Source organism: Martes martes (genome assembly GCF_963455335.1).
Source record: "Martes martes genome assembly, chromosome: 6".
Classification (NCBI taxonomy): domain Eukaryota; kingdom Metazoa; phylum Chordata; class Mammalia; order Carnivora; family Mustelidae; genus Martes; species Martes martes.
Window position 1 is genome coordinate 121390438 of NC_137893.1, and position 23190 is coordinate 121413627.

The 23190-nt window shown below is 46.5% G+C and overlaps 2 protein-coding genes across 5 annotated transcripts; one reads left to right on the forward strand and one right to left on the reverse strand.

Moving 5' to 3' along the window:
• Positions 1-1384: 1384 nt before the first annotated feature.
• PRR3 (proline rich 3) lies at positions 1385-8335 on the reverse strand. 3 transcript variants are annotated; one of them, XM_080806806.1, is made up of 6 exons: positions 8093-8335; positions 6425-6547; positions 5672-5734; positions 3608-3790; positions 2964-3254; positions 1385-2702 (listed from the first exon to the last, which is right to left on the reverse strand). In XM_080806806.1, the coding sequence occupies exons 2-6, from the start codon at positions 6528-6530 to the stop codon at positions 2596-2598; spliced, it is 750 nt and encodes a 249-aa protein (XP_080662932.1). In that variant the 5' UTR covers positions 6531-6547; positions 8093-8335; the 3' UTR covers positions 1385-2595. The 3 variants fall into 3 exon arrangements, with proteins under 3 accessions (XP_080662932.1, XP_080662931.1, XP_080662933.1); XM_080806805.1 differs by lacking the exon at positions 8093-8335 and having other exon boundaries at positions 6425-6608; XM_080806807.1 differs by lacking the exons at positions 3608-3790; positions 8093-8335 and having other exon boundaries at positions 6425-6608.
• On the forward strand, positions 6602-15078 carry GNL1 (G protein nucleolar 1 (putative)). Of its 2 annotated transcripts, XM_080806771.1 has the most exons (13): positions 6602-6908; positions 7217-7744; positions 8141-8306; positions 8642-8778; positions 8934-9085; positions 9203-9274; positions 10232-10439; positions 10607-10702; positions 11058-11252; positions 13538-13716; positions 13794-13956; positions 14206-14346; positions 14724-15078. In XM_080806771.1, the coding sequence occupies exons 2-13, from the start codon at positions 7672-7674 to the stop codon at positions 14963-14965; spliced, it is 1824 nt and encodes a 607-aa protein (XP_080662897.1). In that variant the 5' UTR covers positions 6602-6908; positions 7217-7671; the 3' UTR covers positions 14966-15078. The 2 variants fall into 2 exon arrangements, with proteins under 2 accessions (XP_080662897.1, XP_080662898.1); XM_080806772.1 differs by lacking the exon at positions 6602-6908 and having other exon boundaries at positions 7117-7744.
• Positions 15079-23190: the final 8112 nt, after the last annotated feature.

Here is a 23190-nt window from a genome sequence, read left to right on the forward strand (position 1 = left end):
GCTGTCTACCTCTTGAATTTTGAGAAATTAACTTCTATTTTGCTTTAGGACTAAATTTGGTTTCTGTTAAAACTGTGCTTAAAAGCTGATAAACCGGGTCCTAGTAGGTACTTAATATTTAGTGAATGTTCCCATGCTTATGGTTTAACTACCACTTATACTGTAAAACTTAGATATGCAAAACATTTGTCACTAGTTTTAATATGAATACAAACCTGTATACCCACCTATTTTCCCTCTTCTCAGAGGTCTTAAAAGACAGCTCAGACTCATTCTGAATTCCTGGCATTATCCCTGAATCTTTCTTTTTAAATGGTAGTTATGCAACCCAGAACTACCTGGAGAAAACTGATACTTTCATTTCGATTTATTTTAAAATGTCTACTTTTCAGGGCGCCTGGGTGGCTCAGTGGGTTAAAGCCTCTGCCCTCGGCTCAGGTCATGATCTCAGCGTCCTGGGATCGAGCCCCACATGGGGCTCTCTGCTCAGTGGGGAGCCTGCTTCCTCCTCTCTCTGCCTGCCTCTGCCTACTCTGTCAAATGAATAAAAATCTTAAAAAAAAAAAATAAAATAAAACGTCTACTTTTCTCTGTCTACTACCCAAGTCTGTATCATAACTCACCTGGACTACTGAAGTTACTTTTGAAGGCATTTCCAAGCCTGGTCAGCGCCAAACATCCATACATCCATATGATCTTGTTGAAAAATGAATCTAATCCATACCAACCTGCCTAAAAAACGTTCAAAGGATTAATGAAAAGACCCAAGGCTGTGTGTTCTGTAAGGTCCTGAGTGGTCTAGCTCTTCTTCCTTCTGCCTCATCTCCTACTCTTCCCATCTCTTGGCGAACACCTTTGCTTAGACTTTGCTCTTCCACAGTTGTCCTTCAGAGCTTGTCTCAGATGTCACCTTCCCAGTCTCCCTTTATTACATACTCTCTTTGCATTATGTCTCACTTTTGACAGGTGTGACCTTACACACATTCATTTTTTGATAAACCTATTTCCCCTGTAGATTTAAATTCATTGGTTTTAGTTATTTCTAGTGCCTAGTATACTGTAAGGCCCATAGTTACTCTATAAAAGACTGTTTTGTCATCACAACTCCATAATCATCAAACCTACAAACATGGGTAGAACATTAAAAAATTACTCTGTGGATACTTGACCTCTCCTTTCTCCTCTAAGGCCTTACCCTTGAATGTAATGTAGCCTGGTGTGTCTGATGCTTATAGGTTATGGGACCTCACTAGTTCCTTCAGACCGAAAAAAACTCAAGCTTTTTCCTTCCCCAACACCACTGTGTATGAACAAATGGAAGAATAAAGTGACTCCAAAAAGAACACCCTTATCTGCACCTCCAGAGATGACTGGAACACAGGGATTGAAGAAAACGCTTGTTTCCACTGCATTTATTACTAATATAAAAAATGTTAAAAAGAAAAAAAAAATTCATTCTCAGTTCTCCAATGGCTCTCATCCTTCCCTCTTGCCCACACAACTCCTGACCCATTTCCTCTGGGCCAGTTCAAAACCAAACCTATTCACTGTCGTTTTCACAGAAAACAACCAGTACCAGGGATGTAGGGAAGAAGGTTAGATGAGGGCGACAGTACTGTCCAGGTTCCACCCAAAGGTAGGCCGGGTGGAGATTCACAGAATTCAGACAAAAGGGCTGGTGGCCTTACAATGACGTACTCTAACTAAAGTGGGCTGGAGAGGAAATAGGGTAGCCCGTCAGAGGCTTCAGAGGACATCTCATGGGCTTATGTCAAACCCAGAAAAACCAACACCAGGAGAATGGGGAGACCAGAGAGGCAGTCTTGTGGAAAGTTTCAAATTCTCCCATGTTGGGAGGTGTGGAAAGTCTAGAGGGCACCAAGAGCCTCACTCATTTTGGCAAAAAAACTTACTCTAGTGTTGGGAAGTCACAAAGATGCCACGGACACTGAGAAAGGCTACGTACGAGGGGATGCACAGTTTCACAAAGCACAGTGATCACAGACCAGAGCGGTGGGGATCATGCTACTGACGAAGAAACTACAAAATCCAAAAGCAGGGAGAGTGGCCTTTCAGGGAGTAACTCTGCACCAGTCATCCATATTTGACCCCAAGTCAACCTGGTGAGTTTCACAGAGCAACTGGCAACTTTGGGGGTAGGGGCTGTCACATAAAAAGGACTTGAAACAAGCAGCTAGAAGAAGGGAATGGTAGGAAACTGCTCCAGGGCTCTCAGGAATCGAAGGCAGTACCGGGGGCTGGGTGGACAGATGCACAAGAAACAGCACCAAAGAGGTTTCCTGTTCAGCAGTCAGTTGGCAACGGGGAAGAGGATCCAGGAGGCAGTTGAAGGGAGCAAAGATGGGGTCCTGAAGGCGAGTCTCTGGAGGCTGGATCAGAAGAAAGCCCACACACTGGGCACCAGTGATGAAACACAGCTCTGGACCCCAAACTGGAAGGCTGTGGATAGGGGTGGGTGTCACTGACTGAGGGTGGTGGGTGGAACAGCCTCACAGTAGCCATCACAGGGCCACAGGGAAATATATGGCCGCTAGGTCAGAGGGCTCCTTCCAGCCTGGATAGGAAGGCACAGTCTCACAGAGGAGGTCCATTGACGCCTGGGTGGTAGAAGGCACAGAGGTCTTCATATCGACAGTGGCCCTTTTTGGCAAAGTGTCGGCAAACGGGGCGGTTGGATTTGTCTGTAACAAGTCAAAATTGAGCGGTTTAAAATAAAAGAAAGGAAAAAATGTAACAAAAAGCAGAGAAAGAGAGGGCAGTCAGATTTTCTACTCCCTACTACTTCTAGACATTTTAGAATGGTAGTCATTTTCCTGGGAGAAAAACACGTTCAGGGCTACTCTTACTTCAAAAGGACAAAGGACAACCCAAAAGAGAAGAGTCATAGGCATTTGGGGAGTGAAGGGTATTAAATATTATAGGCATAAAAAAATGGACCTTACCTTCCATAACTTGAGGGCCATCCTTGGGCGGGCAGGTATTTTTGATAAGAGACCAACTTTTGAGCCTTCGAGGATTTCTTTGCTCTTTGTGAAAGCCTCCCCTGGAAGGACCCCCATGGCCTGGTCCAGGAAAAGGAGGTTCAGTATTGGCCCCCCACCAACCACGACCATATGGGCCACATCTGGGGCCTAGGCCTCCCCGAATTGGGCCTCTACCCCGGGGAGGAGGTGGGAGACTCAGCAGTGGTGGAATCATTGGTCCTCTTGATCCTGGAGGACCTCTGTGAAGAGCTGAAGAGAAAGAGAGAAAGAAAGACATGGAAAGGTGATCAGTGGCCAGCTTAATTCTGATAAAGCAGCCCTGTGTTTTTGTTGTTTTGCTTTTTATTGAAGTACAATATACATACAGAAAAATATACCAATTTTAAGTGTACAACTCAACTGCCATCAAAGTAAACACAACTGTGATTTTACCACCCAGGTGAAGGGATAGAGCCTTCTTAGCACTCGCAAATCCTCCCCCCTTTGTGCCCCTCCCCCCCCCACTATTCCACCCTCCTCCCCAAAGGTAACCACTATCCTGACTTCTAGCACCATAGGTTAGTTTTTGCCTGTTTTTGAACTTCGCATAAATGGAATCATACAGTCTGCATTCTTTTCTGTCTGGCTCCTTTCGCTCAACATCGTGTTTGTGAGATTCATCCAGGTTGCCTGTAGCAGGAGTTCGTTCATTTTCATTGCAGTGTAGTATCCCATTGCATGCACACACAACAACTTATTTATCCATTCTACTGATGGTGGACATGTGGGTGGATTCCAGTTTGGGGCTATAACGAAAAATGCTGCTATGAACATTTTTATACATGTCTTTGTTACACATATGTATGCATTTCTGTTGAGTATAAACGTAGTAGAGGTATTGTTGGGTCCTAGGGTATATGTATGCTAAAGTTTAATGAAGTCAAACTTTCTTTCTTAAAGTGACTATACCAATTTACACTCCCACTGGCAATTGTTCCATAGTCTTGGACAATACTTGGTATTGTCAATTTTTTTTCACTTTGCCATTCTGGGGAGTGGTTTTGTTTTGTTTTGCTTTTTAATTGTGGTGGAATATGTAACATAAAATTTGCTGTCTTTTTTTTAAAACTCTGCCCAACGTGGGGCTCGATCTCGTAACTCTGAGATCAAGAGTCACATGCTCTACTGACTGAGCCAGCCAGATGCCCAAGATTTGCCATTTAACTATTTTTAAGTGCATGTTTCAGTAGTGTTAAGTAAATTCTCATTGTTGTGAAACAGATCTCTTTAGAACTTTTCCATCTTTCAAAACTGAAACTCTATAGGTACTGAACAACTCTCCTTTTCCCCCTCCAATCAGCTCCTACTAACTACCATTCTACTTTGCTTCTATGAATTTGACTACTTTAAATACCTCATAAGTGGAATTATACATTTGTCTTTTTTTTGACTGGCTTGTTTTATTTAGCAAGATGGCCTGATGATTCATCCATGCTGTAGCATGCAACAGGGTTCCCTTCCTTTCTGGGGCTGAATAATATTCCATTGTAAGAAGATACCAGATTTTGTTTATTCTTCTGTCAATGGGCATTTAGATTGCCTCCAGCTCTTGGCTGTTGTAAATAATGCTGCTATGAATAGGAGTGTGCAAATATCTCTTCGAGATCCTGCTTTCCATTCTTTTGGATATATACCCAGAAGTGGGAATGCTGGATCATGTGGTATTTCTAGTTCTAACTTTTTTTGAGGAAACTCCATAGTGTTTTCCATAGAATTGCACCATTTTACAATCTCACCAACAGTGCACAAGGGTCTTAACTTGAAGTGTTATGTTTTCATCTTGCAATTATTTAACAACTAATGATAATGATATTCACATGTTCTTGGTCATTTAGATCTCAGTTTTTGAGAGAGAGCTGTTCTGGTACGTTGCTCATTTTTTCTAACAGGTTGTCTAAAAGAGGCCTGTGTATATTCTAGATTCCAGCTCTTCATTGGTTCTATTTGTTGCAAGTATCCTCTACTCTATGACTTCCTATTAATTTCTTAATGGTATCATTTGATTAATAAAAGTTCAGTTTATCAATCTTTAAAATGTTTATTATCTGTTTAAGAACTGTTATCTCCTCCAAGACCATGAAAATATTTTTCTTTACTTTTAACACTTAGATCTACACTTCAGTTGGAGTTGATGTTTACATACCATATGAATAGGTCAGATTTCATCCCCCTCAAGAATACCCAATTAGTCCAGCATCATTTATTGAAATGACCACTATTTCAGCTCCAACTTCATCATAAATGAGGTGTCTACATATGTGCAGGCCTGTTACTGTACTTTTTGTACCAGGCTATTGACTTTTAGGTCTGTTGTTGTGCCAACACCACACCATAACTACTACAGCTTTACAGTAAATTGTGACATTCAGGTAAGTCCTCCAACTTCAAGATTGTATTTGCAGCTTTTGCATTTCCATGTAATAACACAGGATGCTTATTTCCATTATAGGGATTGATAGGGGCTGTAACCGGGAATCCACTGAATCTACAGATCAATTTGGGAATAAGCGACATTTTTACAACACTGAGTTTTCCAATCTTTTAGTTTTAAGTTCTCCTGGGTTTTAGTCCCCCCCTTGCCCCCTTCTCCAGGACTAATCAAAGAATCAGAGCCCCCTCATCCTCACCTGACTTGGGGTCACCAGGCTTTCCATTGGCCATGGGGGGAGGGCCTAGAAGGCTGGGTGGTCCTAAGAGCAGACATGAAAATATAGTTATCAGAATGGACTAAAGTTATAATGATCCTGTGTTATGATTTTCTACTACTTATTTCTTAATTCAATCTGTAAAGCCAGATACATTCTCAGTAGTGTTACATGTTCGCAGGTAAATCCACCTGCCCTTTCCTCAAAAAAGAGTTTCCAGTTTGAAAAAAAAAAAAAAAAAGTGGAGACTCAGTCAAGGAGTATAATGCGGGAAGGCTATCTTACAGCTTTCTCTTTCCCTTAACCTAGTTGCTACCCAAAACATCCCGGGTGATTCCAGATGTAATCCAATCCTCCCTTTAACTGTTGGCCAATCAGAACGATCCCCCCCGCCCCCAGAGCTTCTCTGTGCAAGTCTGGTGGTAAACTGTTATCCTAGTCTTTGCAATCTGCAACCTCTCTAGGGCCCCCTCTCCCTTGCCGTTCTGCGACTGCGCACACGAGCTCTTTATCTTCTCCCCTGCCCTCTTCAGAAAGGTTAGAGGCCGGATCGAAGTTGAGGGGTCAAGGAAGAGAACTCGCTCAGGACTCCACACCGGACAGGATCCTATCCCCGCCCCAATGCTTGCGCCCTTCCTCCTTCCGTTAGAGCCCCCTCCCCTGCACCCTTTCAGACCCTAACCCCTCGCCTCGACCAACTGACAGGCATGTGCACACCCCTCCCGGGCTCCTCACCGATGGGACTCCCATCCTCCTCGTCGCCAGTCTCCTCCCGCTCTGGCAGCGGGGGCTGCTGCAGTGGCGGCGGCTGCTGCTGATTCTGCTTCTTTCGTTTGGGCATCGTGATTGCGGCAATGGCTGCAGCGGGATTTGGAGGGCAGTGAGGAAGGGGCACGCGGGGATTCTATTTCCGCTTCCGGTGAGTGCATGGAGAGGCTGATGCTCCCTCCATTTAACTTCCGGAAAGCTCCGGGGAGCTTTTGTGCTTCAAATTCTATCATAAAACGCCTCCCTCGGTCTCTGCCAGGCACAGAGGCAGTCTCAAGGCTACTTTTTATTGCGTTCCTCTAAATGCTTTTAAAAATTCCTCTCTTCTCCCCTCGCAAAGAACCCACGACTGGCTGCTCACTGTGCCATAGAGTGGATAGGCTCTCGGGCCAGAAGGCCTGAGAGAGCTGTCGCACCTTAAGATCGCCACATCCGGACCCCGGTTACTATGGTAACGGCTGCAGGCACAACTTCGTGCCCTCTGACCTCTCTCCAAAAATCCTGGGTTTCCTTCCTAGCCTGCGCTTGCCCTTATGAGCTGTAAACCTGCTCTTTACCGCTCCCTTGACAAGGAATTTGGGTCCCAGGGCTCTTGAGACCGCTACCCGCCCCTCAAGACGTCTGGCCCCGCCCCCAGTGTAGACGAGCAACTCCACTTCATTCCTGGGACGCGTAGTCCCATCTTTCCACTAAGGTCAAGCCCGGGGGGTGGGGGGCTGGGAAGTAGCTTCAGCGCATCCACGCTCCTCTTTCTCCCAGGTGGTAGGACCCGCCCTCCGCTCCACCGCCCCCTCCAGGTGAGTGGTAGCTTCCCCCCAGAGCGCAAGGTAGTGATGACACACGTCCCCCCTCCTCCGAACGCGAGTTGGTAGCGTCCGTGACGAAGTTAGCCTGATCCTCCCACGCGCGCCTCCTTCCTCGCCGCCGCTGCGCCCTTTCGGTGCCACTGACTCTCACGTGCAGTAGCGCACCCCGCATCCTCCTCTCGCCTCGCTCCCATAAAGAAGTGGCTGTATTTCCTTCGCTTTCCACCCAGGCCACGGTTGGGGGGGTGGGGGCAAATCGGCCAGGCCCGCCCGCTGACGTCACCTCATAGCCCCGCCCCCTCTAGGGTCCCAGGCCCTTGCGGCGGGGGTTGCCCGGGGGGGGTGGGGGGGAGTCAGTTGAGGCGGCGGGAGCTCGGCGGAGGGTGGGCCAGGGGACTGGTCCAGGCCATGCCGAGAAAGAAGCCCTTCAGCGTGAAGCAAAAGAAGAAGCAGTTGCAGGACAAGCGGGAGCGGAAGCGAGGTCAGTGAGGGAGCGAGGGGAGGGGGCGGGGCTCGGGCTCCCGCACCTCTGGAAGGAGGGGTGCGCTCGCCGCACCCCTGCGAGGCGTGGGAGTGGGTGGTGGCCACGCGCAGACGATCGGGATTCTCTCACCTCAGTCTCCCTGGAAGGGGTGGGAAAGGATGGGGAATTGGGGGAGGGGAATCCCTCCAGCTCGAACGGGGCCCCATCCCCGCAGGTCCCTGGAGGAGGAATGACTCCCCCCACGCACATCCGGTAGGGTCTTGGGCAGGATGCTGGGAGGATCGGGCCTCAAAAGAAGTGGGGTGGCGTGAGGGGAAGCCACACAGGCCGGGGAGGGGGTCTTACCGCCCCTTAGAGCCGTCCAGTATTGGCGTCACCACCTCCTCCCCGCAGGGCTCCAAGATGGGCTGCGATCCAGTTCCAACAGCCGCAGCGGGAGCCGGGAGCGGCGGGAGGAGCAGACCGACACCTCGGACGGGGAATCTGTGACCCATCATATCCGCAGGCTCAATCAGCAGCCTTCCCAAGGGCTGGGTCCTCGAGGCTATGACCCAAATCGGTGAGAGCAGGCGGGGGAGCTGGCTGGGGAAAGCCTGCTGGTGGTGGTGGAGGAGGTGGGTCTGAGATGCCGTCCGTCTCTTCGCAGGCAGCTGGGCTCACGGGAGCGGGCCACAATCCTCCCTTCCGGGGCGGGGGCGGCTGGAGAGAGTTCTTGGCTTTTAAAACGGCGAGGTTTAGAGGAATGCGGAATATTGCGGGAGAGGGACTTGTGGGAGGGTGGACTGAGAGGAGACGTGGACAACTTTGGAGAGAAAGCTCTATGAAGTTGTCTGCCCAGGAGGGGAGTTTGTGGCCATGGGATTGCAAGAGATGCTGCGGTCCCTGTCCCATTAGATACCGGCTGCATTTTGAGCGAGACAGCCGGGAGGAGGTGGAAAGGAGAAAGAGGGCAGCCCGTGAGCAAGTGCTACAGCCTGTCAGTGCTGAGCTGCTGGAGCTGGACATCCGGGAGGTCTATCAGCCTGGCTCAGGTGAGAGCTCAACATCTGGGTGTTTGGAAGAGGCAGTGGGCTGGGGGAAGGAACTTGGAAGAGGAAGATCTGACTGTGAGGGATGAGAGGTCTGGGATCCATTCTTGAGCCCTGAAACTATTCTGACTTACTTGGACTTTTTCTTAATTTCCTAGTTCTGGACTTTCCCCGACGTCCTCCTTGGAGCTATGAGATGTCCAAAGAGCAGCTAATGAACCAGGAGGAACGGAGCTTCCAGGAGTACCTTGGGAAGATTCATGGGGCTTACACCTCTGAGAAACTCAGCTACTTTGAGCATAATCTGGAGGTGAGAATGGAATGGGGACAGGAGTGGGGCATAGTGACCATTGGTCAGATTGGTCTGGGGTCAGGCAGGAGAGGAATTCTGGGCTTAGGTACTCTTCCAGTGATCTTGTTTTTTCAGACATGGAGGCAGCTGTGGCGTGTGTTGGAGATGTCTGACATTGTCCTACTTATCACTGATATCCGACACCCAGTGAGTACTGGGGGTGAGGGTGACAAGGAGGATGGGGAGGAAGATTCTTGTGGGGTAAAGGGCGGAGGCAGGAGTTGGGAGATGGAGAGGTATTCCCTACCTCATCGTGATGTCTGCAGTCAAGAACTCAGTCCTTAGTTCATCAGTGTCACAGCTTGTCACTCCTGCTCCAGTTAACTGACTCTTTTTATTCCTTTGATGAAAAACTATGTATCCTGTTTTCATTCCACCATAGCTAGACCAATAGGATGTTTCAGTGTGGAGCTCCAAGGGATTCTATGAAGGCAGCCTGGGGCTCCTCCCTGCCCCACCACATCAGTCACTATAGAACTCAGCCTTAGCTGGAAGACTAGGATAGTAGTTAAGGCTCTAAACTTGGCTGCTGGACAACCTTTGTGTTAACCTGGCTCTGCCACTCCATTGCTGTCCTCTAGTGGGAGAAAGGGAGGTCTGTGGGGACATTTAGCTTGGAAGTCCTTAATGGCACGTATACACACACTCCTGCACATACAAATGTGTGTACTCACATGCACTCACACAGCCACACATGCTTATCACAAATCTACAGACACGTGCATGTGCATACATGCATCTAAATACGTGTAGGTAGTTGTGTGCACACAAAAACAGGTATTACGAGTTTTATCCCAACCCTACTCTTATGCCTGACCCCAATCTTTACACCAGTGTGCTAGGTATCACTATTTCCTTGTCTTGTTTTTGGCTCATTTCCATCCCTAATCAGGACCTGTAAGAAGTCCCCCAGAGACAAATGCAAGGTATTGCTTACTGCTGCTTTATTTTTCTGGTTCAGTTTTGCTAATTTACCCTTTTGCCTCTAGAATCTGCTACCCCCAGAGTCTTGTCTCTGAGTGGTGCCTGGTGAGTGGGGAACTAGAGGCAGAGAACTCTGGGTTGACCTCTCATTCCTCCCTCTTCTCACCAACCCTGTCCCAGGTTGTGAATTTCCCACCAGCACTTTACGAGTATGTGACTGGAGAACTTGGGTTGGCCTTGGTCTTGGTCCTGAACAAGGTGGATCTAGCCCCACCGGCTCTCGTGGTTGCCTGGAAGCATTATTTTCACCAACACTATCCCCAGCTCCACATAGTCCTTTTTACCTCTTTCCCTCGGGACCCCCGCACCCCACAGGACCCTAGTAGCGGTGAGTGGGCAATGAGAAAGGCAGCATGGGAGAGGTGGGGTGGCAGGGGACAACAGGGAGAATAGAGAAGCTTGTTGACGAAGGAATACCTAATCTTGGGCCTAAGGGTGGTGGGTGAGTTGGGGTGTATAAGCCCATGTTCTAACATTTGTGCCCTCTGATCTCAGTTTTGAAGAAGAGTCGGAGGCGGGGGAGAGGATGGACTCGGGCCTTGGGGCCAGAGCAGTTGCTGAGAGCCTGTGAAGCCATCACTGCGGGAAAAGGTATATACCTCTTAGAGGGGAGCTGTGGAAGGATATGGGGGAGACCCAAAACCTAAAGTCATTTTGCTTCCCTTCCCTGAAGTTAGTCCCTTCTATTATGGATGTAGTTGAGCAGCCAGGGGAGGGATAGAAGAGTGCACACGTGGTGGCAACAAAGGCAGCAGGTAGGCAGGAAGCCCAATGTTCTGTTGCCTTCAGTCTTCCCCGTATTTTTCTGAAACTCAACACAGGCCAGGAAGAATCTGTCATGTGGGTTGGCGCTCTCCAACTCCAGAGGGAGTTGTGCAGTACATAGTCTGTGCAATCATCTCTGGTGGCCCTGGGGAGAACCTTTATCATCTTCTTCCCTGAACAGTGGACTTGAGCAGCTGGCGGGAGAAGATTGCCCGAGATGTGGCTGGGGCCACCTGGGGAAATGGCTCTGGAGAGGAGGAGGAAGAAGAGGATGGACCTGTAGTCCTGGTGGAGCAGCAGACTGACTCAGCAATGGAGCCAACTGGCCCAACCCGGGAGCGCTACAAAGATGGGGTGGTGACCATTGGCTGTGTGGGTAAGGAAGTGGTGGCGCATGCATGGCGGCCTACTCTGAGGTACAGAGTTTCAGAAAAGGAAAGTGTCAGCAATAGTGGAAAGGTCCTGCTGCCTTTGAGTTAAATTCAGGCTTAGCTCTTACTAATCTTGAGCAAGTTATTTACCCTTTCCGAGTCTTAGTTATTTTGGTTTTTAGAATGAGGATGCTGATACCCAATTAGAAGAACGGATGTGAGGAATGAAGAGAATAGCATAGGCAGAGCCTAAGGATGACTGACAAATAGTGTTACTAGTAATAATCACGATGTTAAACTTTAACCTTTACATAGTGCTTACCAGGTACCAAGCATTGTTCTAAATAATATATATCTTAACTGTTTCCATAGTCGTAATCAATCTGTAGTAGAGAAATCATTACGTCCTAGTAGGAGGTTAGTTAGCATTCATATCTTTCTAAGTCTTATCTCTTTAAGTCTGATGTCAAGGAGAATTTCCCTGAATTAAGAGCTTCGTCTCCGCTCTTGGTGGGGAAGAAAGGAATGTATGATTAGGACCCAGGGCCCCATCCCTTTGTTGATGGGAGCAGTAAGAAGTGACTTGGACAAAGTTGTGGCATTGAGGTGATAGGGGAATCAAATTAAGGAGAGCAGAGTAGTTAGTTGGGCTCCTTGGAAACATTACGGACTTAGTCTCCTTTTTGTCCTGGGAACAACCTACCTGATTGCTGACAGATGGCACCCTCTCTGGTCATTTCCCATTTCCCCCTTCTTCTTGGCGAGGTTTGGCGGGGGGGGGGGGGGGGGGGGAGGGGGGGGATGTCCACTCTTCAAGACTCTGCAGTACCTTATGTGCAGTAGCTTATATCAGAGTGATATAAGGGAGAGCATTTTCTGTGGCACAGGCAGTCCTGAGCTTGGATTTACTTCTAGTTATCGACAGATGTTTTACTAAGTGCCGGGTGCTGTTCCAGGAGCAGATAATGCTGCCGTGAAAGTGGCAGAAAGGTCCCTACTCTCACAGAGCTTATTGCCTTGGAAATAAATAGATTCATGACTTGAAACCATATTATTTAGAGACAATGAAAGGGGATAGAGAGTGACCCAGAGAGGAGGGTTCTCATGGAAAGTCCCCTTTGAGAAGAGCCGGGCATGTTGAGAGGAAGTAACCATTTGGAGATATGGGAAAAGGGCCTTCTAGGCCAAGGGATTAGTAAATGAAAAGATCTAGATGTGGGAGCAAACTTGGTATTATGGGACAAGCCAGTATTGGAGCACTGGGAGGTGGGAGCCATGGGGATGAGTAAGATGGAGGAGAAGGGCAGGAGTTGGGAGTTCATGGTCTGTGAAAGGGGCTGGGTATAGAGCTGGGTCATGGTATCTCAGTTGGGTAAGAAGGGAAGTGAGGACATGAGTTCAGTATGGAATAGTGGGTCAAAAATTTATTGGAAATGAGGAACAGAGTAAGTGAGCTGGAATGACAGGGTATCAGGGCAGAGAGAGCAGTGCTTGCAGTTGAGATTTTAGAAGTGTGAATTGACCAGATCCAGAGTATGACTATGGCAGTTGGGTAGTTGAGGAAATGACCTTTGGAAGATAGATGCTGGCACTGAGAGGCCAGAGTGTTAAGCAGGCCACCTGTGCAGATACCAAGGTCACCCAAAATGTTAGAGGTAGTTCTGAAGAGAGTGGCAGTGAGCCTCGAGGTTTTCCTGTCTTCTCCCTGGAGAAGTTGCGATGATTATGAGCTGCATGTCTCACTTGTGTTGGGCATTTAGTATACCGCAGGCACTGAACCACACAGATGTATTTAATCCTGACCACTTTGAGCTTGAAGGTATCTGTACTTGTAAGATGAGGAAAAAGGCTCAGAAAATGAAGTAAATTGCCTTGAGGTTATAAAGCTGATAAGTAAAGAGGCCAGGATTCAACCCTGGCAGCCCAGAGTCTGATTCGAAACTTGCAAGCTTGTACCACTTCTTTAATTTCCTTCCATCCTTCCTTCCTTCATAAGATTTTATTTATTTATTTGACAGGAAGTCAGTGGGAGAGGAAACACAAGCAAGGGGAGTGGGAGAGGGAGAAGCAGGCTTCCTGCTGAACAGGAAGCCCTGTATGGGGCTTGATCCCAGGCTGCTGGGACCATGAGTTGAGCCCAAGGCATATGCTTAGCGGCTGAACCACCCAGGCACCCCCACTTCTTTAATTTCTGTGCCTTACTTCCCTTCTTATTTATAGTTATAGCACCACATCCTCCCTGTCGCAGAGTAGGGAACTGTCTAATGTTAATTTTTCTTGTCTTTCTTAGGTTTCCCCAATGTGGGCAAGTCCTCGCTGATCAACGGTCTGGTAGGCAGGAAGGTTGTGAGTGTCTCCAGAACCCCTGGCCACACCCGATACTTTCAGACCTACTTTCTCACCCCCTCTGTGAAGCTCTGTGACTGCCCCGGCCTCATATTCCCATCCCTTCTGCCCAGGCAGTTACAGGTATGAGGGCAGAGGGGGCAGGAAAGGAGAGGAGGCAGGAGGTCAGGAACAGACTGAGCATTCTTGTTTGCCCTCAGGTTCTGGCGGGGATCTACCCCATTGCCCAAATCCAGGAGCCATACACCGCCGTGGGCTACCTGGCCTCTCGAATTCCTGTGCAGGTCCTGCTCCACCTGCGCCACCCAGAGGCCAAGGATCCCTCAGCGGAACACCCCTGGTGTGCCTGGGACATCTGTGAAGGTGGGCTCCATGTTCCTGGTTTCTCCTCCCCTTACCCTGAACCCTGTCCTATCTCCTCACCTGTCCTCAGAGGTTCTGCCATTGATGAAGCACCTGGCTGCTCATGCCTGGATTTCTGTCATGGGGCCAGCAAGATCAGTGGTCTGGGATGATCTGGAGAAAACTGGAAGGACTGTGTTATAAGAATGGGGTGATGGTAACTGGGCCCACTTAATGGCTTCGCTCCCTACTCTTCTTTTCTCTCTCCAGCCTGGGCAGAGAAGCGTGGTTATAAGACAGCTAAGGCAGCCCGGAACGATGTGTACAGAGCAGCCAATAGCCTCCTACGGCTGGCACTGGACGGCCGCCTCAGCCTGTGTTTTCATCCCCCAGGCTACAATGAGCAGAAAGGTCAGACAGCCACTGTTCTTGTGCTATAATGTAGGCAAAAGGGTGCGGGCTCTGTGGCTACACAGAGTGAGGGTTAGACCTGGATTCTGTACCTGTCGGTCAGCTCTATGTTACTAAGTGTCTTTGAGACAGTTTCCTGATCTGCAAAACCTGGATGATAGTTGTCCTCTGGCAAGATGGTGGTAGAGAGTAGAGTTAATATATGCAGAGCTTCTGCTCAGTGCCCAGCACATGGGAATTTGAATGAATGAATGAATGAATGCCAGCAGCTACAAAACCAATTGTTACTCTTAGTCTTTGCCTCTTCCCCATCTTTCTTTGGCTTTAGTTCCTCGCTTAAAACTTCCCTCTGTTCTCTTCTTGTTTTGGTTCACCAGGCACCTGGGAGTCCCATCCGGAGACCACAGAGCTGGTGGTTTTGCAGGGCAGGGTGGGGCCAGCAGGTGACGAGGAGGAGGAGGAAGAAGAAGAGCTGAGCAGCTCCTGTGAGGAGGAGGGAGAGGAGGACCGGGATGCGGATGAGGAGGGGGAAGGGGATGAGGACACCCCAACTTCAGCTCCGGGGTCCAGCTTGGCTGCCCGAAACCCTTATGCCCTACTGGGAGAGGACGAGTGCTGAGTCCCTACCCTGCGCCATCTGCTCCACCCAGTATCTCTGCTTTTGAACTGACCTGGGGGTACCTCCCCTCTGCTGCCCCAATTGTGAATAAAGATTGTCTGCTTTGTAACCCCTTCCCCGAATGGACTGAGGTGAGAGCGGCTATTTTAGCCGACAGCTGTGGGAAGCCTCTCTCCTCTTCTCCTTTCTTTCCCCTCTTTGGGAAGGAAGAGTTCTCTTAGGGGTTAATTCACTGGGTTGTAAGGCCCTGAAATCCACTGTCTTTGCTCACTCTTCCACTCTGCACCTTATGAATCCCAGTATCAACATGGGGAGGGGAAGTCACTTCAGGCTTTGAGGCCTGGTCTAAATCCAACCCTCTTTGGAGTTTGTGCCATTCCTTCTCAGATTTGAGTAGCAGCTGTGTGTGCCCCCTGCTGCTAGACCTGGGTCTGTTAGGTTCTACTAGTAGTACTACTTTTTGGAGCAGAAGTGGTAAGAGATGTGACAAGTTGGTGTCACTATGTGAGCTTTTTATAGGATTTATTGAAATTCAACAAATACTTATCAAGGGCCAGCTGTGTGTCTGGATCTCTGCTAAGCACTGAGAATATAAACATGTGTAGATAGGTTCCTGACCTAAATGTGCAGCCTGGCCATGATTAAGACCCCATTCTCAGGCACCCAAGTTTTTAGATGAAGAAGGGTGTGTGATGTTTTCCAAATCTTTGAGGCTCATACGCTATCATTCTAGGACTTCCTGTTGATAGAATTTTTTAGTTAAGGCAATGTTTGTGAAGATGGTGATTAAATGTGTACAAGTAGCATCTTAATTACTGGCAAACAAGTAGTGTGCACATTCATGATTTAAGCAGACCAGCCCTTTAAGTACAGTGTTAAGCTTTATTATTTAAAGGCCCATATGCACTAAAGGTCTATGAGATTGATAGAGGGCACAGAGACAGCGTTTTGAATCCTATTTAGCCTGGTCTGGGGCTAGAGAAAAGATGATCACTGCAGGGTCTGTGCTAGAACTCAGCAGGTAGCCAGAGCTGTCTTACAGAGTCCTGTGCATCTCAGCAGTAGTCAGCCATCCTGTGAGTCAGGGCATCTGAAGACTTCCTGTACTCCTTTGTTAAGCAAGCAGCCAGACTCCTAGACTTAATTATTGGAAAAAGGGAGAATGGGATTTGTTGACTGCCACAGTGTTGTCTGAGTTAAGCATTAGCAAAAAGTATTTTTAATGGGCTGACAAACCTATACTGTTAGGTGCAAGGATGAGGAGAAGATGGAGTACCAGATTCCTTCTCTTCACTCTAAAGCATCCCCTGCAGAATCTGGGTCACTGGGCAGTTTTCTGTTATGCCAGTAGAAACCCGGTCAGTCCAGGAGTGAAGGAAATGAAGTATATTTACAAGAGGCTGATATGTTTGGCTTTTGAGTCCTGGTCAACATTCCCCCAAGCTCACAGTGTATTGGTCCTAGTAAAGAGGTAAGTCCTGGAATTTCAAGTCCAGTGCAAAGATAAAATACTGTCAGTATGTGAATGTGCTTGAAGGTTACTCAAAATGTGCGGTAAAAGAGAAAAAGTCCCAATTAGAGAAAAGCCCACCTATCTCCCATCTTGGGCTCTTTAGACTCAAGGCTGACTCTTATGATGGAAGAAAGGAGCTCAGGCTCAGCTTCCTCTAAAGGTTCATGATGTTTAGAAAAGCAGGGGATTTATCTGCTTCTAGAGGTAGGGACATTGGAGTGTTCTCAAGAAATGGAGGAAAGGGAGAAAATCAGATTTCTTCCTGTTCCCTCCCCACCTCCTCTGCAGTGCTGCCTCTCTTCACTTTTATCTCTTGGCTGTCTCATGAATTTCACCAGAGCTTTTGGGAGAGTCTGGGTGTGGGGATGAAAAGGTGAGACCTGGAGCTGGAGGGGAAGCTAAAGAGAGATTTTTTTTTTTTTCTAAGATTTTACTTACTTATTTTTAATATTTATTTATTTACTTACTTACTTAGTATTTGTTTCAGAGAGAGAGAGATCACAAGCAGGGGGAGTGGCAGGCAGAGGGAGAAGGAGGCTCCTGCTGAGCAAGGAGCCCAATGCAGGACTTGATCCCAGGACCCTGGAGTCATGACCTGAGGAGAAGGCAGAGGCTTTAGTGACTGAACCACCCAGGCACCCAAGGTGGGTGGTGGGGGAGGGGTATGTTGAACACCTAGAAAGAGGTAACATCCACCATGGGCTATACTATAAATGATTTTCCCAGGCCCCTGTCAGTAACTCACTGTAGCAAAGAAAGACTGAGAAAAGAACTATCTTAGCAGCAAACAGATTCCAGGGAAGAACAAATAATACCCCAATACCAGTACCTGGGGCTGAGGGTTGAAACTGACTAAAAGGGTCAAAAGAAAGCAGGGGTCCAATCTCTCTTCCATGCTGAAATACCCTAAACCCCTGTCCTCACACCCCTTGGCCTAAGTCATATCTACTATAAGGCTATTTGACTGTAGCAGTTCCCATTGCTACTGGCCAGTGTCTTTCTCTCTTAGAGTTTACTTATGCTCTCTCTGCACCCAGTGTAGGGCTCAAACTCATGACCCTGAGGTTAAGAGCCACATGTTTTCCCAACTAAGCCAGCTAGGCACCTCTCTGGTCAGTCTCTTGACGGAGAGAACTCAGTACTTCTCATTTGTGCTGACATTCTATTTAGACATCAAGGAACTTCCTTCCCAGCATCCGTTTTTCCAGACTGAGGGTTTTTTGTGTTTGTTTGTTTTTTAAGATTTTATTTATTTGAGACAGCACCAGTGGGATGGGGATGGTAGGGGGCAGACAGAGAGAGAGGGAGAAACAGACTTCTCACTGAGCAGGGAGCCTGAGAAGGGGCTCGATTCCAGGATCCTGGGATCATGATCTGAGCCAAAGGCAGACATGTTAACTGAGTCACCCAAGCGCCCCATCAGACTGAGTTCTAATACTGCTTCTGGGACAAGGTAGCTATGTGCAGTCTAGGGTTCAATCACCTGGGCCTCTGTTTCTTAATTTCTTAGGATCACTGAGACAATCAACAAAAGTTGGTTGAAAACAGTATGTGCCAGGCATGCTGAGTTTTCTGGAACAAAGACATTGAATAAGGCATAGACTGTACCCTCAAGGAGTAAAACAGCTAGATACTAATTACAATAATTCTATAGCACTATGTAAATTAATTACGTGTATCCATTGAACTTCATAACTAAGGTGGCTTGAACTATAATCACAGAAGGATTCATTCACCCACTGAACATTTGTTGAGCAATCATTTTTTGGCAATTGCTAAGTGGTAACTGATACAGATGTGGTCCTTTGTGGGACTCATGATTTATTGGAGAGTGGAAACAAATATACAGTTACAAAAAAAGTGTCATAAATGCTGTGAGAAGGGTCATACAGGATCGCCTGTGTTAGTGGCGGCTCGGGAGGGGGTCTTGGGATGCTAATCAGGAAGGAGCGGTGGACAGGGCTGGAAGCCGTGTTTGTATAGCAAGTTATGTAAGATTGAAAAAATCAGTAGTCTATGGTAAACAGTTGCTGTGACAATAGTCAACAGGGGCAGCTAAGCCAGTCGTGGTGAGTCAAAGGAAGCCTATAGGAACAGAGGTCCAAACTGAGGCCTGAAGACTGAAGACTGATTAGTAGGAGTTAGCCAGGCATTGAGAAGACAAGAGTATTCCAGAGGGGACATCAAAGGTCAGGGAACAAGCACAAAACAAACTGGGAAGACCAATATGTTCAGCATGACTTAGGGGCTTATGGTGCAAGGGAGAGGTGGGGAAAGGTGAGGTTGGAGAGGGAGGCTTGGGCCAGCTCTTGCTGGGCCTTGTCAGCCATGATAAGATGGAGGCTTTATCCAGAGGAATAGTGAAGAGCTTTAAGCCTAAGAACAGGGAGAGATTTGTGGCTTAGATCACTTTGCAGCGTGGAGACTTATTTGTCAGAGAGAGTCAGACAGAGATCACAAACAGGGAGAGTGGAAGGCAGAGGAAGCTCAGCTCCTGCTGAGCAAGGAGCTTCTGCAGTGATCCCAGGGGAAGAGAATGGAAACTAGAATTAAGGGAATGGCTGATGGAAAGAAGAGGAATAGTTTTATGGGGTGCTTAAGAGGTAAAGTTAATGTCTGGGAATCATTTTGCAGTGTGGGGGGAGGGAAAGGGACAAGTCAAGATTGCGTACCTTGTTTCTGACTTGACAACTGGGTGGGTGACACCATTTTCTGCAACAAGGTTTATTCCAGTGGAACTTGGAGGAAGGGAAGTCATGGCTGCAGACAGATTTAATGGGTGGCATCAACACACAGGAGGAGGAGAGTAACGGAGATAGGCCTCAGAAAATGTGTAGCATGAGAAGAGAAGAGAGCTAAGGAAGAAAGTGAAGAACATACACCAAAGGTACAGCAGGGGAAGAGAAGCCAGCAGACAGAATGAAACTTGGAAAGTGTGTTGTGGTGAAAGCCCAGGTAAGAAGGAAGGGTAAAGTGTGGGATGCTCTTGAGGAGTGATGACACCAAGAATGAGGAGTGGCCACTGGATTTGGCAACAAGGAGCCTTGGTGATCTTGGTGGGAGCAGTTCTGATCTGAGATCAGAAGCCCCAGATGTCAGGCCATGGAGGAATAATTTGGAGGAAAGAAATGGAGGCAGTGGAGGAAAGGATACAATTTTAAATAAATTTGGCCATATTTGCAAGGAAAGAAAAATTGAGGAAGCAGAGTATATAGAATTGAGGAAACTTTTTTCTTTTATGTAAAGTTTTGAGTGTTTTCATATGCTGTTAAGAAGAAGGATCCCCCCCCCAAAAAAAAAAAGAAGAAGAAGAAGAAGAAGGATCAAGTGAGGAGGAAAAGCTGGAAATGCAGGAAAGTAGGGATTAGAATGGAACAAGCCCTGGAGAGTGGAAGATGGTGGTACTGAGAGTCCTTGTGCAGAGTACCCTCCTGCAGGAGCCCAGTGGCTTCTGTCTTAATAGAAGAAAATAGCACTATCAGCTGGTCTGCACTGGTATGGCTCAACCAGTTGTTAGAACACTTCTGTACCAGTTAGTGTGTAGTATAAGAGTAAGTACAATAAGCAGTAAACATAATTAGCAAAATAAATTCTATGAACTCATCAATTCAAGCTAATTAAGAGATTGCAACAGCATTGATTAAAGGTTTTCCAGCTGCACCTAAGATGCTTAGCAGTGTCCTCTGTCGGTGCGGTGGCATCACTGCAGGCTGAGAGCTGCTTTGAATATATATGAAGCATTCTTTAAAACTGCCTTTTAAAATTATCTTTGAAGTAAGGAGTTGCTACTGCTTCTAAATAGTTTAGCTTCTATTTTGATTTTATTGCTAGTACACTGTCATTCTTGTGCCATTAAGTTGCAGTGTTTTAATATTTACAAATTCAAGAATTTTTAATAAAATACTAAAATCAAACTTGGGTAAAGAGACAGCAAAGTTTGGATATGTTTCTTAATGTGTCTTTTGAATTATCAAAGTGAGAATTGCTTGATTGCTGAGGAGAACAAAAAAAGAAGGAATATTAATGGGATGTATCCTGGAATATCTTCCATTATTTTTTTTCCATATATATATATATACACACACACATATATATATTCCATTATATTTTTCCATTATTATTTTTACAAAATTAATATGAAAATTATTTCCAACTTTTAATTTCTTTTAATTAATTAAACAATTAATTTGACAGAGAGAGACAGTGAGAGAGGAAACACAAGCAGGGGAAGTGGGAGAAGAGAGGGAGAAGCAGGCTTCCCACTGAGCAGGGAGCCCGATGCAGGGCTTGATCTCAGGACCCCGGGACCATGACCTGAGTCAAAGGCAGACACTTAATGACTGTGCTACCCAGACTTCCCTCTTTTAATTTTTTTTTTGATTTTTTAAATTAACATATCATGTATTATTAGCCCCAGGGGTACAGGTCTGTGAATCGCCAGGTTTACACACTTCACCACACTCACCATAGCACATACCTTCTCCAATGTCCATAACCCAACCACCCTCTCCCTACCCACCGCCCCCCAACAACCCTCAGTTTGTTTTGTGAGATTAAGAGTCTCTTATGGTTTGTCTCCCTCCCGATCCCATCTTGTTTCATTTATTCCCTTCCTACCCCCCAACCTCCCCACATTGCCTCTCAACTTCCTCATATCAGGGAGATCATATGATAATTGTCTTTCTCTGATTGACTTATTTCGCTAAGCATAATATCCTCTAGTTCCATCCACATTGTCGCAAATGGCAAGATTTCATTTCTTTTGATGGTTGCATAGTATTCCATTGTATATATATATACACCACATCTTCTTTATCCATTCATCTGTTGATGGACATCTAGGTTCTTTCCATAGTTTGGCTATTGTGGACATTGCTGCTATAAACATTCGGGTGCACGTGCCCCTTCAGATCACTACATTTGTATCTTTATGGTAAATACCCAGTAGTGCAATTGCTGGGTCATAGGATAGCTCTATTTTCAACTTTTTGAGGAACCTCCATGCTCTTTTCCAGAGTGGTTGCACCAGCTTGCATTCCCACCAACAGTGTAGGAGGGTTCCCCTTTCTCTGCATCCTCGCCAGCATCTGTCCTTTCCTGACTTGTTAATTTTAGCCATTCTGACTGGTGTCAGGTGGTATCTCATTGTGGTTTTGATTTGTATTTCCCTGATGCTGAGTGATGTGGAGCACTTTTTCATGTGTCTGTTGGCCATCTGGATGTCTTCTTTGCAGAAATGTCTGTTCATGTCCTCTGCCCATTTCTTGATTGGATTATTTGTTCTTTGGATGTTGAGTTTGAGAAGTTCTTTATAGATTTTGGATACTAGCCCTTTATCTGATATGTCTTTTGCAAATATCTTTTCCCATTCTGTCAGTTGTCTTTTGGTTTTGTTAACTGTTTCCTTTGCTGTGCAGAAGCTTTTGATCTTGATGAAGTCCCACTAGTTCATTTTTGCCCTTGCTTCCCTTGCCTTTGGTGATGTTTCTAGGAAGAAGTTGCTGAGGCTGAGGTCAGAGAGGTTGCTGCCTGTGTTCTCCTCAAATCCTCAAGGATTTGGATGGATTCCTTTCTCACACTGAGGCCCTTCATCCATTTTGAGTCTATTTTCCTGTGTGGTGTAAGGAAATGGTCCATTTTCATTTTTCTGCATGGGGCTGTCCAATTTTCCCAACACCATTTGTTGAAGAGACTGTCTTTTTTCCATTGGACATTCTTTCCTGCTTTGTCGAAGATTAGTTGACCATAGGGTTGAGGGTCTATTTCTGGGATTTCTATTTCTGTTCCATTGATCTATATGTCTGTTTTTGTGCCAGTACCGTACTGTCTTGATGATGACAGCTTTGTAATAGAGCTTGAAGTCTGGAATTGTGATCCCACCAACTTTGGCTTTCTTTTTTGACATTCCTCTGGCTATTTGAGGTCTTTTCTGGTTCCATATACATTTTAGGATTATTTGTTCCATTTCTTTGAAAAAAATGGATGGTATTTTGATAGGGATTGCATTAATTATGTAGATTGCTTTAGGTAGCATAGACATTTTCACAATATTTGTTCTTCCAATCCATGAGCATGGAACATTTTTCCATTTCTTTGTGTCTTCCTCAATTTCTTTCATGAGTACTTTATAGTTTTCTGAGTACAGATTCTTTGCCTCTTTGGTTAGGTTTATTCCTAGGTATCTTATGGTTTTGGGTGCAATTGTAAATGGGATCAACTCCTTAATTTCTCTTTCTTCTGTCTTGTTGTTGGTGTATAGAAATGCAACCGATTTCTGTGCATTGATTTTATATCCTGACACTTTACTGAATTCCTGTACAAGTTCTAGCAGATTTGGAGTGGAGTCTTTTGGGTTTTCCACATAAAGAATCATATCATCTGCAAAGAGTGATAGTTTGACTTCTTTGCCTCCCCTCTTTTAAATTTTTAAAAAGATTTTTAAATTATTCATTTGACAGAGCACAAGCAGGGGGGAGGGTTGGAGGGAGAGGGAGAAACAGACTCCCTGCTGAGCAGGGTGTCAGTCTCTGGGCTTGATCCCAGGACCCCAGTATCATGATCTGAGCTGAAGGCAATACTTAACTGACTGAACCACCCAGTTTTATTTTGAAAACTGTTTAACATACAGAAAAACTGAGTAAAAAGGGATGATAAACACCCAAACACCAACTGCAAGGATTCAGCAACAGCTCTTCTACCCACACGTCCTGTC

Coding starts and splice junctions, on each gene's coding strand:
- GNL1 (XM_080806771.1), top strand. CDS start 7,672: ATGCCGAGAAAGAAGCCCTTCAGCGTGAAGCAAAAGAAGAAGCAGTTG. Junction 10,440..10,606: donor CCCACAGGACCCTAGTAGCG/GTGAGTGGGCAA, acceptor CTCTGATCTCAG/TTTTGAAGAAGAGTCGGAGG. Junction 13,717..13,793: donor TTCTGCCCAGGCAGTTACAG/GTATGAGGGCAG, acceptor GTTTGCCCTCAG/GTTCTGGCGGGGATCTACCC.
- PRR3 (XM_080806806.1), bottom strand. CDS start 6,530: ATGCCCAAACGAAAGAAGCAGAATCAGCAGCAGCCGCCGCCACTGCAG. Junction 5,735..6,424: donor GGAGGATGGGAGTCCCATCG/GTGAGGAGCCCG, acceptor GTCTGCTCTTAG/GACCACCCAGCCTTCTAGGC. Junction 3,255..3,607: donor GACAGAAAAGAATGCAGACT/GTATGATTCCAT, acceptor CTTTCTCTTCAG/CTCTTCACAGAGGTCCTCCA.